The following is a 15,761-nucleotide window of genomic DNA, read 5'->3' on the forward strand; positions in this document are numbered from 1 at the left end:
TATTTTTGACTAGACTGTATATTTAAAACAAGATTCACTGTTTTAATTAAGTAACGATAGAATTGCTTTCAGCTATTAAAGTTGTAGCAGAAAAATGTTGGTAAGAGCAGTCTTGAGATAAAGGTACCTGACAACCAACCAATATATACATTTGTGAAATGAAGTATTTCCCTCAAAACTCCCATCCTCTTTTTGACTTGGATTTCACCATGTAGCCAAGTAGGGCTTGAAGTGCCTTCACAGCCCTACCTGGTTATGATCCTCTTAATTCTTCTGCCTTAGCCTCTTGGCTTGCTGAACTTATGGGTATGAGCCACCTGATGGCTGTTTTAAACTGATGGTTTCATATCTCATCTCAGGACTATTTTTGTGACTGGCTTGAGACATGAGAATAATTTTGCGATCAATATTTTTTGAAAAAAAAAATTTTTTTTTTTTTGGCCAGTCCTGGGGCTTGAACTCAGGGCCTAATCTTTGTCTTGGGCTTTCTCAAGGCTAGTGCTCTACCACTTGAGCCTCAGCATCACTTCAGGCTTTTTTTCTATGTATGTGGTCCCAAGGAATCAAACCTGGGTCTCTGTACATTTTAGGCAAGCACTCTACCACTAGGCCAAACTCGCGGCCCATGTGCTTTTCTTTTTGTTTTTATAAGAAGTAAAAGCCAGATATTTGCTTGCTTGTTAAGAGTCTTGCATTGGGCAGCGTGGGAAATTGGAACTCAGACACAGTTAGATAAAACTTAGTCACAGGAGATAAAAATACAGAATATACTGAGGCCAGGACTGGCCAAAAAAACCCAGAATATTATGACTAGGGTTGAACTCTGGAATTCTGGTCATACAGCAAAGAGATCAGGGTTGCACATTTGTGTTGGATGGAAACTGAACCTTAAGAGTGTTGCTCACTTTCTGTTGCTGGCAGTAATCAGTATGACAATCAGATTTGCCTTTATTTTCATTTATCTATTTTTGTTGGGTGTGGGGCTTGAGCTCAGGACCTTGTCCCTCTTCTGAGTCTCTTTGTGCTCAAGGCTCGCGCTCTATCACTTGAGCTACAGTGCCATTTCCAGTTTTTGAGTGGTAAATTGGAAATGAGAGTCTCACAAGGATTTTTCTTTCCCTGGCTGGCTTCAAACTGCACTCTTCAGGTCTCAGCCCCCTGAGTAGCTAGGATTACAGTTGTGAGCCACCAGCACCTGACTATTTTTATTTTTATTTTTTGTAAACTGCTCCTGTGATTGAAAGTGAAAGTGAAGTGATGAAAGCAGGGAGATTCCATTTGGAGAGTGACCTCAAAGAGGAGTCCCCAGGCCTTTCCTTGCGCCAGCCATTCGTCCGCTGTGACAGGAGATGGTGCTACTGGGCTGGTTCTTGGTTTTCTGTTTCTCATTTGACATTATGTTCTTATATGACATTATGGGGAAAGATAATAGCTTTCCATAAACCTGTCATCCTGTATAAGATACAAGGGATTTTTATTTTATTATGGCAATAGATCTCCTTTGAATTCGTTTAGGAATAAGTTTTTAGTGTCTTTAGCTAATTATTTAGTACTGCTAGCTTTGGGGGCAGCCTAGTATTTGTATCTTGTCACCTCATAGACTTTTTTTTCATAAAGCACAAGTCTGTGACTTCATACCCTACTTTAAAACCATTTTTCCCCACCAGGAAGGACAGAGCTCAGGTCCCCCACCCCTGATACCCGGCTTAGGGCAGCAGGGAGCACAAGGCCGCATCCCCCCTCTGAACCCTGGACAAGGACCTGGCCCTAACAAAGGTAAATATTGCTGGCTGTGGCTGAGATTGTATTCTAGCACCGTTGTATGCATTTCATGTAAGTAGTTGTTGGTAAATAATTGACAAACTGGTCACATGAACCAACAGGGAAAAGCAAGGCATGGCTTTATTTTATGTTATTATAGACATGCTTAAGGAGGAGTCAACAATGCTTGCCAGAGAAAATAAGAAATGCACTCCAAACAGAGGCTACTTGGATCAGCCTTGGCCATGGTGCTTGGGCCCCAAGCCTCCCTGTCCACTGCTGGGAAGGGAAGCTGTTCCTCTGCCTGCAGGCTACTGGTGCCTTTGTCTCGTCTCTCAGAGAGTAGAGTTATCTCTGAATTTTTGGACAGGGACAAGGATTGTGGCTTAGTGGTAGAATGCTTGCTTATGCACAAAGCCCTGGATTTAATTCCTTGGTACCATATACACTGAAAAACTGTAAGTGGTACTGTGGCTCAAATGATAGAATGGGCCTAATGAAATCTGAGGGGTAGGAAAGGGAAGCTCACTGATTCCTATACAAGAATGCTTAGCCTTTTATTTGTATTTGTTTGTTTTCTACTTGCTTATGCTTTTTAGCATGTAGTAGGAGGTGGCGCCTGCTGGTGTGACTGGAGGTTAGTGATTCGTCACACGGTGGTAAGGGATAGAGAGTATCTACTCCAAGGGCCATGATCTTCCCATCCTTCCCATGCAGCCAGGCATGTCTTCTTAGCGTTCTGAGAAGCCAGAGCTCTTCCTGAGGAAGAGTTTACATTTTGAACCACGCAAGCTCTGCAGATCCGGCCTGCAGGCATCCTGGAAGCCGTGTAACCGTCTGTTTGTTTTCTTTAGGTGAATCTCGTGGCCCTCCCAACCATCACCTGGGCCCGATGTCAGAAAGACGGCACGAGCAAAGTGTTGGCCCTGACCATGGGCCTGAGAGAGGGCCTTTTCGGGGTGGCCAGGACTGCAGGGGTCCCCCAGACAGGCGTGGCCCTCACCCCGATTTCCCAGACGACTTCAGACCAGATGACTTCCATCCCGACAAGCGCTTTGGCCACAGATTACGGGAGTTTGAGGGAAGAGGGGGACCTTTGCCACAAGAAGAAAAGTGGAGACGAGGGGGGCCCGGGCCACCTTTCCCCCCTGATCACAGGGAATTCAGCGAGGGGGATGGCCGCGGTGCAGCCCGAGGACCGCCAGGGGCTTGGGAAGGCCGCAGACCTGGAGATGAACGATTTCCCCGGGATCCTGAAGACCCACGCTTTCGAGGGCGCAGAGAAGAAAGGTGAGAAGCACACTGTGTTGGGCTCACTGCCCCTTCTCTGGGGTTGTTTCCTGTTCTTCCAACAACAGTGTTTTCTTGCTGAAGGAGAGAGTGATAGTAGTTACTAGCTCTAGTATCTCGAGGTTTTGCATTTAGATTTTAAAGTTATGCTTTATATGGTTCTTTTTGATTTGCTGTTTAGAAAACATTTGGGGGGAAGGGGCTCTTAGATCCATGTCTTGAATCTGATGTAAAATTTCCAGGTTCATCTCTTTTTTTTAATTTTTAATTTTTTAAAAAATTTTATTGCGGGATAATGTATAGAGGGGTTACAGTTACTTCTTGCACATAGTTCTTGTGTAAAGATCTTAACTAGATCTTAACCAAGTCAAGTTGAGCTGAAACACAGTCTTCATGTTAAGATTAGAACAGACATGAACACTCAGTTTGCTTGGAACATGTGAAGAATTAGACAAATTACCTAAACCCCATGAACTGGTTTAATGTTGTGAGACTCAAAATAACTAGTGATGACTTTAATTGTTTACTCTGTGCCACTTGCTGTCGCCTTCTTTGACTTGTACCAGAAATCTGGTAGATAGTATGATCAGCATTCTCTCAACAGGGAGTAGACAACCAGGGCTGAGTTCTTCTATTCCAGGGCTGTGATTGTTGAAAGGCCCCTTCCTTCAGTGTTCCTGCCTTGTCTGCTTTTCTGGCATCCAACCCTTGTCTTACTACATTTCCTTCTGCTGTTGCCAGTATATGATGCACTCACGACTGACCATCACTCCCTCTGGAGATGGTGTTCAAAACAGTGGCCGAACCAAGGGCTGGTGGCTCATGCTTGTAATCCTAGTTACTCAGAAGCTTGACATTGGAGGATTGCAGTTTGAAGGCAGCTTGAGCAGAAAAGTCTGTGGAACTCTCATCTCTAGTTAATCATTATAAGCCACTTGAGCCATACCTGTACTTCAAACCTGTAAGTGGAGCTGTGGCTGAATTGATAAGAGTACCAGTCGAGCAAAAAACAGCACCAAAGGCCTGAGTTCAAGCCTACCAGCACCAAAAAAGAAAAAGAATGACTGATAAGTGTCTAGGAAGGGTAAGGTAGCAGAGTAGAGTCTCTCGCTCCCCCTCCCTCTCTCCCTCTCTCTTTCCCTCCTTCCTTCCCCCTCTCATCCTAGGGCTTGAACCTCAGGGCTTGGGCAGTATTCTCTGAGCTTCCATTTTGCTCAAGGCTAGAGCTCTACCACCATCTTTGGAGTAGTTTATTGAAGGTAAGGGTCTCATGGACTTTCCTGCCTGGGCTGGCTCGGAATTTGATCCTCCGATCTCAGCCTCCTGAGTAGTTAGGATTATAGGTGGGAGCCACCTGCACCGAGCCTCTCTGTCTCTCTGTCTCTCTGTCTCTCTCTCTCGCTGAGTGGGCACACTGTTGGTGAGAGGGGGACCGAATAGAAAACATTTAAGGTCTCTTGGTTTTCTTGAGGACTTTGCAGTAATACTCAAGCATTCTCTCGAATGCTACAAGAGCTTAGTGTCTGCAGAACTGTCATTATCTTGTGCAAAATTCTCACATTTGGTTATATCTCATTGAATTGTATTTCATTTACCAATGACAGGCCCTCAGCCTGCCTAGGCTTGTGCTATCCCAACTTTGTGCTACTCTTCAGACACACTTGATCCTTGAACACCCTCTCCAGATGTGTGGTCCACTCTGGTTAAAGGTTACCTTCTGCCCATCTTTATATTTACATGTAGCACTGCCTGACATTAACGTATGGATGTCTGTCAGTATCTGAGAAGCATTGAGTCCAGGACATACTAAAATCTGAAGATGCTAAGCTGGGCGTGGTGGCTCACACCCATAATCCTGGCTACTCTGGAACTGAGATCTGAGGATCTGAGCTCAAAGCCAGCCCAGGCACTAAAGACTTCAGACTCTTATCTTCAAATCTCTAGAAAACGGGAAGTGGAGCTGTGGCTCAAATGGGTAGGGCAGTAGCCTTAAGCTGAAGAGCTCAGGGACAGAGCCCAGGCCCAGAGTTAAAGCCCCATGACCCTACCAAAAAGGAAAAAAACTATCTGAAGATGCTTAAATCCTTTATATATAATGGTATAATTTTTGCATAGAACTCTACACCCTGTCTCTTTCTATATATACATACCTGTATTATATGGGCATACACACACATTTCTAGTAGTTTGCAAGATGAGCCCTGTTAGGGACATCTAGCCTAGAAATGGCCCCGTCTCAATAAAACAACCAATTTGGAAATAGAGCTGTGGCTCAGTTGGTAGAGCACTAGCCTTGAACACAAAGAGGCTCAGAGACAGTGTGCCCAGGCACCTGAGTTCAAGTTCCACAACGGACAAGGAAAAAAAAATACTTGAGAAGCATTTGGGAAACAGTGGTAAGGGGTCTGCCCTAAATAACTGTATTGGGAGATAGCTGGTGCTGGTGGCTCACACCTGTAATCCTAGCTGCTCAGGAGGCTGAGATTTGAGGACCCCTTTCAAATCCAGCTGAGGCAGGAAAGTCCATGACACTTCAACTAACCATTAAAGTCTGGAAAACAGAGCTATGGTTGACGTGGTGTGAGGGAACAGTTCTAGGCTCTGAATTCTTGCCTGAGTACCATGCATGTGTGTACTTCCCTCTTCTTTCACCTAGAAGAGTACTTTAACGGGCTGGGAATATGGCTCAGTGATTGAGTGCTTGTTTAGCATGCATGAAGCCCTGGGGTTAATTCCTCAGTACTACATAAACAGAATAGGCCAGAAGTGGTGCTGTGGCTCAAATGCTAGCCTTGAACAAAGCAAAGAAGCTCAGGGACAGTGCCCAGGCCCTGAGTTCAAGCCCCAGAACTGGCAGAGAGAGAGGGAGAGGGAGAGGGAGATAATGAATTTCAAATCCCATCTGTACTTTATATGTGGCTTTGGGTTTTCAATCTTCAGCATACTCCTCAGAGAATCACTGAACAGTACCAGCTGTAGATGGTAAGGTAAGAAGAAGAACTAACACTACATAGAAAGCACTCGGTATGATGCAAGCACTTAAAAATGCGCACCATCCTTACATTTTGGTGTCCTTCTGGTTTCTTTGATATTAGGATTCTTAGAAAATATATATATATATATTTATATATATAATATAGCATATGTATATATTTCCCCCCTCCCCATGAATCTAGTATCTCAGCCTTTCCTGTCCTGCTCCTTTGGCGTCCTTGGCATCATGGGGTATTCCAGGAGGTGGACACACTGGTCTTTCTTTACAGCTTCAGGAGAGGAGCCCCCCCAAGACATGAGAGTCGAGCTCCCCCAAGGGGAAGGGATGGCTTCCCGGGTCCTGAAGACTTTGGTCCAGAGGAGAGTTTTGATGCTTCTGATGAAGCAGCCCGAGGACGAGATCTCAGAGGCCGAGGTCGGGGTACCCCACGAGGTAAGCGGGGCTGTGCTGAGGCATGGGTGGCTGTGAGCAGCAGGACAGCCTGTGACAGTGTTGTCTGCCCTCCACATAGGAGGAAGGAAGGGCCTACTGCCAACTCCTGATGAATTCCCTCGTTTTGAAGGAGGACGGAAACCAGACTCATGGGATGGGAACCGAGAGCCAGGTAAGAAAGAAAGGCATGTGTGCTATCTCTCCAGGCATATATTTAGCTGGTAGGCTAGAAGTTTACAAAGTTGGGGTTCCAGGGACCACAACCAGGTCCTTTCTTGGGGGGCTGGTTGTCTTCTTGTCCCTCTACCAAAGCAGTTCACCACAGGAAATGGAGTTCAGAAGCAGATGACCGAATTCAGCCTTTTCTTTCGAGTCAGATGGTAATCTAATTTTAAAATAATGCCATTCTTTTCACTGATTATGCTTTTTGTTGTGCCGGTTCTGAGGCTTGAAATTTGGCCCTGGGCACTGTCCCTAAGCAGTTTTTCTCAAAGCTAGTGTTTTACCCCTAGAGCCATAGCTCCACTTCTAGCTTTTTGGTGGTTAGTTGGAGATAAGAGTCTCATGGAATTTTCTGCCAGCTTAAACTTTTCTTTATCTGTATTTGGAGATACAGTTTTTATGATTAGAATCTCTCTGGGATCCTCAGTAATTTACTTGTTCTTTAGTTGCGGGCTTGAACTCAGGGCCTGTGCACTGTCACTGAGCTTTTTTCCTTAAGGCAAGGATTCTTTGAGCTATAGGTAAGAGTCTCATGGACTTTCCTGCCCAGGCTGTCTTTGAACCCTGATCCTCAGATCTCAGCCTTCTGAGTGACTAGGATTTTAAGAACGAGCCACCAGTGCCCTGTCTGAGCATTTTGAAGAATCTGAAGAATATAAAAACATCCTGAGCCTGGTGCCAGTGGCCCAGAATTGAGGTTTAACTTTAGCCCCATCAACAAAGTTCAGAAGGGCACTTCTGAGCCATAGCTGGGCACAGTGACTTGCATCCATCATCCTGAACGGTGTGGCAGGCTGAGGTTGGGAGCACTATGGTTTGGGGCCAGTGTGGGCAGAAATACCTCTCCAGACACCGACTTCATAGAGGGAAGCTGGGTGTAGTAGCGTATCTTGTCATCATCCCAGCAAAAACAGAAAGCCTAGAATAGACACAGGCCCAGACCCATGCCCAGGCAGGAAGTGAGATCCTAGTCAATGGAAAACAGGTTCAATAGTAGAGTATTGGTTGCAAGTTCAAGACTCTAAGTGTAAACCCCAGTAGCCCCTGAAAAAAAAAATAGATTTAGGAGGTGGGAGAAAAAGACTAAAATGACTGAGAGCTATTTTTGGACTGCACCTGCCTCTTATTACAGGAGGTGCAACAATTTTGTGAGTTCATAGTGTGACTTACACCTGGACTATTAGGCAGATGTTTCCTGAGTCAACGATTCTTGTTTGTTCTGTATTCTCTGTGTCATTTCCTTCTATTTTCTTCCCCATGCCCCTCTCATTTTGTCCAAGATGGGGACTCTTAACTCTGTGTTTGATTCTTTTGCTCATTAATGGGGCAGAGCCTGCTCCCAACAACTTCTTTCCATCTGTTTACCTTCACACTACACTTGAATGGTATTATCAGGCTTTTGGAAACTACAGTATTATATGCCTCTTGTTTCAGGGCCAGGTCATGAACATTTCCGTGACCCTCCTCGCCCCGATCACCCCCCTCACGACGGCCCTTCCCCAGCCAGCCGAGAGCGGTCTTCTTCTCTTCAAGGCATGGATATGGCTTCCCTACCACCTCGAAAGCGCCCCTGGCATGATGGGCCCGGTACTTCTGACCACAGAGAAATGGAGGCTCCAGGGGGCCCTTCTGAGGACCGAGGAAGCAAAGGTAGGAGGAGGCCAGCAGTTATAGTTGCAGGAGCTGAATGTGGAAGGGAGGCCTCTTTTATTCCTGGGCCCTAGGCATCTTCTGGGTTCATTCTGTATCTGCAGCTGTACCCAGAAATGGCAAGCTCAGCTTCCAGAAATTCCAGGTTTACTCAGGGTTTCCAGTTTGATGCTTCAAATTGCAAAGAACTCCTCCATTCTGCAATGCTTGCTTCCTGGTGACTCATCAGCAGTCATGTCCTCTACCAGTGACTGCTTAGAGCTTTAGAAGTTGTCTTCAGCGGGGAAAGACTTGTCCTTCTCCCAACTTCTGTGCTGCTTTTATTTATTTATTTTTGTGCTGTCTCCAGAGCTTAAACTTAGGGCTTGAGCATTGTCACTAAGCTTATTTACTCAAGGCTGCTGTTCTACCTCTTGAGTCACAGCTTAAGGTTTTTGGGTGACTAATTGACGATAAGAGTCTCACAGACTTTCCTGGGCTGGCTTCCAATCGTAATCCTCATATCTCAGCCTCCTGAGTACCTAGGATTACAGTTGTAGCCATTTGAACCCTGCTTATGCTGCCTTATTTTCTTTTTCTTTTTCTAACCTGAGCGGACCACTGGGACCACGGCTTGTGAGCAGATCACAAGACGTTGTGGTATTCAGGGTGTGTTTCTACGGGAGGCAGTAGGGTATATTTATACTTGGAAACTGTATTTTATTAAAGGTGGCATTTTGAGCCAGGTATAGCAACCACCAGATACTGACTACAGGTCAGGTCTCAGGTTGGGTTAGGCAATGCCTTGCACTGGATGCTTGGGGGCCTCTAGAAATGCAGCTGTTGTGTGTTCCAACTTGTGCAGCACGAACCAAGTTCACTGGTGGTGTATTTGCAATGCTTCCGGAAATGACTGATATATCACCAAGAGACCTCCTTCACCCAAGTACATTTTGTTGTCAGTGTGCTGTGGTTTTAGACAACTTACTGGTCACTAAGCATGCCCTGTAGTCTCCTGGCCAAGGACATCGGGCTAGCATAGAAATCTTGCACTAGCTGGCAATTGCCTGGCACTTGTAGGTTGGTCTAAGGTGCTTTGAGAAAAGTAGAGGTTCTTTGGCTAGCACCCCTGATGTCTTTACTTTAGCTTCCATTAAAAATTTTAGCACAAATTGGCAAAAGTGTTTTGATACCACATTATGATAGATGGAATCAAATCGTATTTCATGGGTAAATATGTCATTATTTATGTATTCATTTATTTTTTAGTGCTAGAGATCAAACCCAAGACCTTATGCACATGAGAAAAACACTGTACCACTGAACTACATCATTTGCCTGAGAAGTATTCTTATTTTTGTTTTGTTTTGCCAGTCCTGGTGTATGAACTCAGTGCCAGAGCACTTTGGCTTTCTCAAGGCTAGAGCTCTACCACTTGAGGCACAGAACCACTTCCAGCTTTTTGTTTTGTTTTGTTTTGTTTTTTCCTATGTGCGGTACCGAAGAATCGAACCTGGTTTTTCCTGCATATTAAGCAAGCACTCTACCACTAGGCCAAACTCCTGGCCCTTGTTTTGTTTTATTTTTGTGCCAATCCTGATGTTTGAATGCAGGGCCTGGGTGCTGTCCCTGCATTCTTTTTTTTTTTTTTTTTTTTGGCCTCCTGGGGCTTGAACTCAGACACTGAGCACTGTCCTTGGGCTGTCTCAAGGCTAGTGCTTTACCACTAGAGCCACAGCACCACTTCCAGCTTTTTTCTATGTATGTGCATGCTAGGCAAGCACTCTACCACTAGGCCAAACTCCTGTCCCTGTCCCTGTACTTCTTGCTCAAGCCTAATGTTCTACCACTTGAGCCACTGTTCCACTTCCAAGTATTTGGTAGAGACAAAAAAAAATCTTAGATTTTTCTTATCCGGGTTGGCTTTGGCTTTGAACTGTGCTCCTCAGATCTCAACTTCCTGAGTAGCTAGGATTACAGGTGTGAGCCAATATCTTTTAGCTGAGTTTTTCTGTTTTGTTTTTTTTTGTTTTTGTTTTTTTGCCAGTTCTGGGACTTGAACTCAGGGCCTGGGCATTGTCCCAGAGTTTCCTTTCCTCAAGGCTAGCACTATGCCACTTGAGCCATATCACCACTTCTGGTTTTGGGGTTATTTTTGGGGGGGGGTGAGGTGGGAGGGTTCTATGTGGTACTGAGGAATCAACCCAGGCCTTCATGCATGCTAGGCAAGCACTCTGCCACTAAACTACATTTCCTGGCCGAGAAAATGTGTGTATGTGGCGGGGGTTGGGGGGTGGGGGAGGAGGGTGGTTGCCTGTCCTGGGGCTTGAACTGAAGGCCTAAGCACTTCCTTGGGCTTTTTCTCAAAGGTAGAGCTTTACAACTTGAGCCACAGCTCCACCCCTGGCTTTCTCTATGTATGTGGTACTGAGGAATCCAGCCCAGGTCTTTGTGCATGCTAGGTAAGCAGTGTACCACCAGGGCAAACTTTTTGCCAGAGAAAATGTTTTTAAAAGGTAAAATTACGCCGGGAGCAGTGGCTCAAGCCTGTAATCCTAGCTACTCCAGAGGCTGAGATCTGAGGATCATGGTTCAAAGCCTGCCCAGGCTTTCTCTTATCTCCAATTAACCACTAGAAGTGGTTAATTGAAACAGGAAGTAGGTCTGTGGTTCAAGGGATAGGGGAATAGCCCTAAGCTGAAGAGCTCAGGGACAATGTCAGACTCAGTTCAAGCCCTATGACTCACCAGAAAAAAAAAAAAAAGATAAAATTAACATATTTGTCCAAGGCTAAAACAAGTTAAACCAAACCTAATAGAAGTAATTCTGAAAGCCAGTGTGTTTTGCGTGTGCTCTCTCTCTCTTTCTCTCGCTCTCTTTGTGGTTTGGTTTTTCAAGAAATATTTTATTTCCTTAAACAATGGAAAAGGAATCCAAAGTACCTCACAAAATAGTCATGGAATAGTTACAGTAAACTCTGGTTCTACATGGAACCCTGTCACTAACCTACATCAGTTGCCTTTTTTTTTTTTTTTGCCAGTCCTGGGGCTTGATGTCAGGGCCTGAGTACTGTCCTTGGGCTTTCTCAAGGCTACAGCTCTACCAATGGTGCCACAGTACCACTTCTGACCTTTTCTGTGTGTATATTACTGAGGAATCGAACCCAGAGCTTTGTGCATGCTAGGAAAGCTCTCTACCACTAGACCACAATCCCAGCCCCATCACTGGATTCTTGACTACATCCTTTTCTTCATTTGCTTACCCCTTTTCCTTTGACCCCAAGCCACCCCTTTCAAGTACCCAGTCCTGGTGTTTTATTTTGCTGAACTTTGCCTTTCTAAGAAGTTACACTGAGTTCTCCTTTGGGTTTACTGTATTTCAGTGAATACGTTTGTACACACTTGAGTTCCACTCAACACATTTACTTGTAAATTTATAGACTAAATGTAGTTTCTACATATAAGGGAAAAACCTGTATCCTTTTTCTCTCTGGACTGGACATAATTTTTTCAGGTCTTTCCATTTCTTCCCAAATGGTACAATATCATTCTTTCTTTTTTTTATTGTAATTAATAAAAGGGTTACATGATATTTGCCATATAGAAGGTGTATTAATTCACATACATTGATACCCTTTCACATGTCTTGGTACCTTTTACCCTCCCCCCCCCCAATATCATTCTTTCTAATGGATAATTAAAATTCTATTGTGTTTACATAACTAGATGCCTTTTTGTGTATTGTAATTGCTTCCAGAGTCTAGCCAGTGCTTTTGAAACATTTCCTTAAAATAGATGGCAAGGGCATGTTAGGTAGAAGGCATGTTCCAGTGTGATTGTTTCCTCTTAGCTTTTTGTCTTCTGCTCCACAGCCACAGGGAACTGCAGCCTAGTTAATGTTCGGGGCCATGGCTACATGCCAGGCTGGTAATGGGGCAGGGGCAGGTCAGGAAGTAGGGATGGAGGCCTGCCCTTTAGTGTACTGAATCTCTTTAGAACCTCTCAGAAATGATCTATTGGAATCAGTAAAAGCTTGTAATACTAGGAGTTGAGAAACCCCTAACAGAAAAAGTCACTTGTGAAATCAATGTTTCATTTCAGGCCGAGGGGGCCCAGGACCTTCCCAGAGAGTGCCCAAATCTGGACGCTCCAGCTCCTTGGATGGAGACCACCACGACGGATACCACAGAGATGAACCTTTTGGTGGTCCCCCGGGCAGTGGCACCCCTTCTCGAGGGGGTAGGAGTGGCAGTAACTGGGGTAGAGGGAGTAACATGAACTCCGGGCCACCAAGGAGAGGTGCTTCAAGGGGTGGTGGAGGAAGGGGTCGGTAGAAGTGGAGGCCGAAGGTAACCCTAGGCCTCTCTGGACAGTATTTAAGAATTCATGTGGACTTCTCAAGCAAAGCAAGAAGAAGCCTGCATCAATATAGCTCTGAACTCTTCTGAAAGTCCCAGGAGCCCTGCTGAGGTCTTGGAGATGAAGAGACTGCCGCTGGCCACCTAGAGTGACTGGCTCTGTTTTGTCCTGTCCACCTTCATTGCTCCAACTCCTGTTTTGTTTTGTGAAGATAAAAGCTGGAATCCTTTTTTTTTTTTAAGTATACAAGACATGGAGCACCTCTACAAATTTGAGTTCATGTCCAATTGGAAATTTGTTTCTATATGTACAGTTTGTCAGAGAAAAAAATTGTTTTTGTATGAATACAGAATGTGATTTACGCAAGAATTAACAGGAAAAAAAAAAACACAAAAAACAAAAACCTGGTTGTCAAGTGCTTGCCTTAAGAAAACCCTTGCTGGGGTTGGGGGCTGGGAGTTTGGCCTAGTGGTAAAGTGTTTGCCTAGCATGCATGAAGACCTAGGTTTGATTCCTCGGTACCACATACATAGAAAAGCCAGAAGTGGTGCTGTGGCTCAAGTGGTAGAGCACTGGCCTAAGGACAGTGCTCAGGCCCTGAAGTCAGTCCCCAGGACCGGCAAAAACAAAGCAAAAGACCCTTGCTTTCCATCATATCTGATTTGCTGGGGCTTCATGTTTACTTACTGTTGGTGTTCATGCTCAGATCTGATGGGAACTGCTATCCTCTAAATGGATTATAACTCATGTAGTTGGAAGCACATTCAGTGCCTCACACAAGCTGTGGCAGATGCAAAATCACTTGACCTCTAGCTGTCCAGCTTTGCTTTGGGTGGATCTTTAGTAATCTCACTTTAGACTCACTGCTTTGTTTCCATGAGGAAAGGAATGTGCCATAAGATAGATGCTAATGACACAAGGGATCTCTTTACATTCTTCAAAATATACTCTCCTACTTTTCTATTACTAGCTTTGTGGAAATACCAATGTTGAAGCTAGTTCTAATTTATGGTAAGACGAAAGTTCTTATCCATGACATAATCTTGTTTTAAATAAAACACCCCCCTCTCCACTTCCAGTTTCCATGCTGATGCTGAAACTTTGTTTTATAAGGAAGCTTTTACTTTTCTTAGTCTGTGGCAGCCCAGCCAGTACAATGCACAGTCACTGCATTGCCAGCTTCAGTTTGGCATTGGATACAGGTTTACTAGAAGTCTTGGTGGTTGCTGGGAAAAGGGATAATGGCAGAGTTGGGCCCTATTAATGGGAAAATATTAATTGCTAACTTATTTCCTTAGAATGAGAAAATGTTGACCATGTGGACTATTATGGAACCAAATGTAAACGATTTACTCAGTTTGAATTCAGGACTTTGAATTTGCTAGGCAGGCACTCCACTGCTTCAGCCATGACCTAAACCCTTTTGAGACAAAGACTATCTTCTGGGCCAGACAGACATGAACCAAGATCCTCCTATTTGTACTACCTGCTGTAGCTGGGGTGACAGGTATGTGCCAGTATGCCTGAACATGAAGTGCTTTGTCTGGACTGGCCTGGAACAGTGATCCTTCCACATTTCTGCCTCCCAGGATTAGGATCATTAGCCACCCTGCTCATGTAGCTTTTTATTTTACTTCAGAATTAAAAGCATTATTCATCAATACCCTATTGAAAACATAAGATGCTCAGGATCATTTTTGGTTTGCAGATAGGGGGGACTAAAAAAGTATCCAGCGACAAAAACTTTCCCCATAAAAACGAAACAAAAATCTCTTCTTGGAAATACAGCATTTACTGAGGTAGGCAGACACTGGAACCCGGTACCAACACCAACGACTTTAACATTGTGCATGCCAGTGCCCTGATCCTGTCACTGAGGTCTCTGGAACGAATTCCTGCTATAGGTGGGGATCACTATTTAAACTTTTTTGTTTTGTAAACCAGCAATATAGTGAAGTGGCAATAAGTGAACAACTGTGCTCCAAAAAAAGTTCTCAATTCTGGCCAAACATGAAATCATCTGGGTAGCTTAAAAAAATAAAAACCTAAGTATATATATATATGGTGCTGGAAATGGGGCTTAGTGGTAGAGTGCTTGCCTAGCATGTGTGAACCAAGTGTGGCTCTTCAAGCAGTATGCCAGTCAAGTGAGAACTACTGGCATATAATTAAATTCTAAACGTTTTATTTTGCAGTTTATAGTTAGTGACGAAATGTGTAGTTTTTCTGGACTTGTCAGTAACTGGATCCATACTTTCTGGCAATAAATAAAGGTAGGCTTTGTAAAAGCATCACCACAAAATAATTCCTCTCCCCACCCAAACAAAACCAAGCCGAGCCTCTGAAGTTAGAAGGAAGGAAAAGTATTTTCTACGGCATTAGGACCTGTCCGCAGACGGCAAACTGCTTTCGAAAACGAACTGCAGGATCTGATGAGACTACGGACAGGGCAGTCTGGATATAGAATTATCTTTGGGATTCCACAGGTCAGTTCCGCAGACACCTCCAGGAGCTTTTCGTGCGTCGAATGCCTGGTATTGAATACCAGATAATTTCTCTTTCTGTCCATGGCATTCTTTGTCTAATTTTCTTTCGACATTAAAAGGCACCATGTTAACAATTTATTTTTTTTTCAAAAAGAGAGATAAGCCGTTGTTGCCTTTTAAAATCCAGCTGCTACAAGTATTTAATCTCATAACTCTTTTATGTTCATTTACACAGAACCAGGGAAAATAAAATCTTGAGCATCGCCAAAAAGAACCCCCAAATCAAGATCTATGCAAACTGCATACACCACTGGATTTTTCAAGTGACAAAGTCGAGAAAGGCCACAGCTGCAGCTGATTAAACTCCACACACTCGAACGCCAGCCGGTGCAGACGCAGCTCCGCTGGTGCGTGGCCGGCGTCCGTCCTGCGGAGCTCGGGCTGCGGGGAACGCGGGATCCGGGAGCTTCGGTTCCGTCTGCGGCTTTGGTTTGCAGTCCAGGTCCAGGCCTTCGCCTGTGCGCCCGGGCGCCGCGGGGCGGATGGCGCCGCGGGGCGGATGGCGCCGCGGGGCGGATGGCGGCTGCG

The 15,761-nt window shown here is 44.8% G+C and overlaps 1 protein-coding gene across 3 annotated transcripts in view; it reads left to right on the plus strand.

Moving 5' to 3' along the window:
• Wdr33 (WD repeat domain 33) overlaps window positions 1–13,237 on the plus strand; it is a 100,014-nt gene extending 86,777 nt beyond the window's left edge. For all 3 annotated transcript variants that reach the window (XM_090343020.1, XM_090343019.1, XM_090343021.1), the window contains 6 exons: window positions 1,668–1,776; window positions 2,616–3,051; window positions 6,315–6,478; window positions 6,558–6,650; window positions 8,135–8,350; window positions 12,430–13,237. In XM_090343020.1, coding sequence (XP_090199146.1) covers window positions 1,668–1,776; window positions 2,616–3,051; window positions 6,315–6,478; window positions 6,558–6,650; window positions 8,135–8,350; window positions 12,430–12,662 — 1,251 coding nt within the window. In that variant the 3' untranslated portion in view covers window positions 12,663–13,237. The remainder of the gene's footprint in view (window positions 1–1,667; window positions 1,777–2,615; window positions 3,052–6,314; window positions 6,479–6,557; window positions 6,651–8,134; window positions 8,351–12,429) is intronic.
• Window positions 13,238–15,761: the final 2,524 nt, after the last annotated feature.

This window comes from Megascapheus bottae, chromosome 12 (assembly GCF_031878675.1).
Source record: "Megascapheus bottae isolate mThoBot1 chromosome 12, mThoBot2.hap1, whole genome shotgun sequence".
NCBI classification, from domain to species: Eukaryota; Metazoa; Chordata; class Mammalia; order Rodentia; family Geomyidae; genus Megascapheus; species Megascapheus bottae.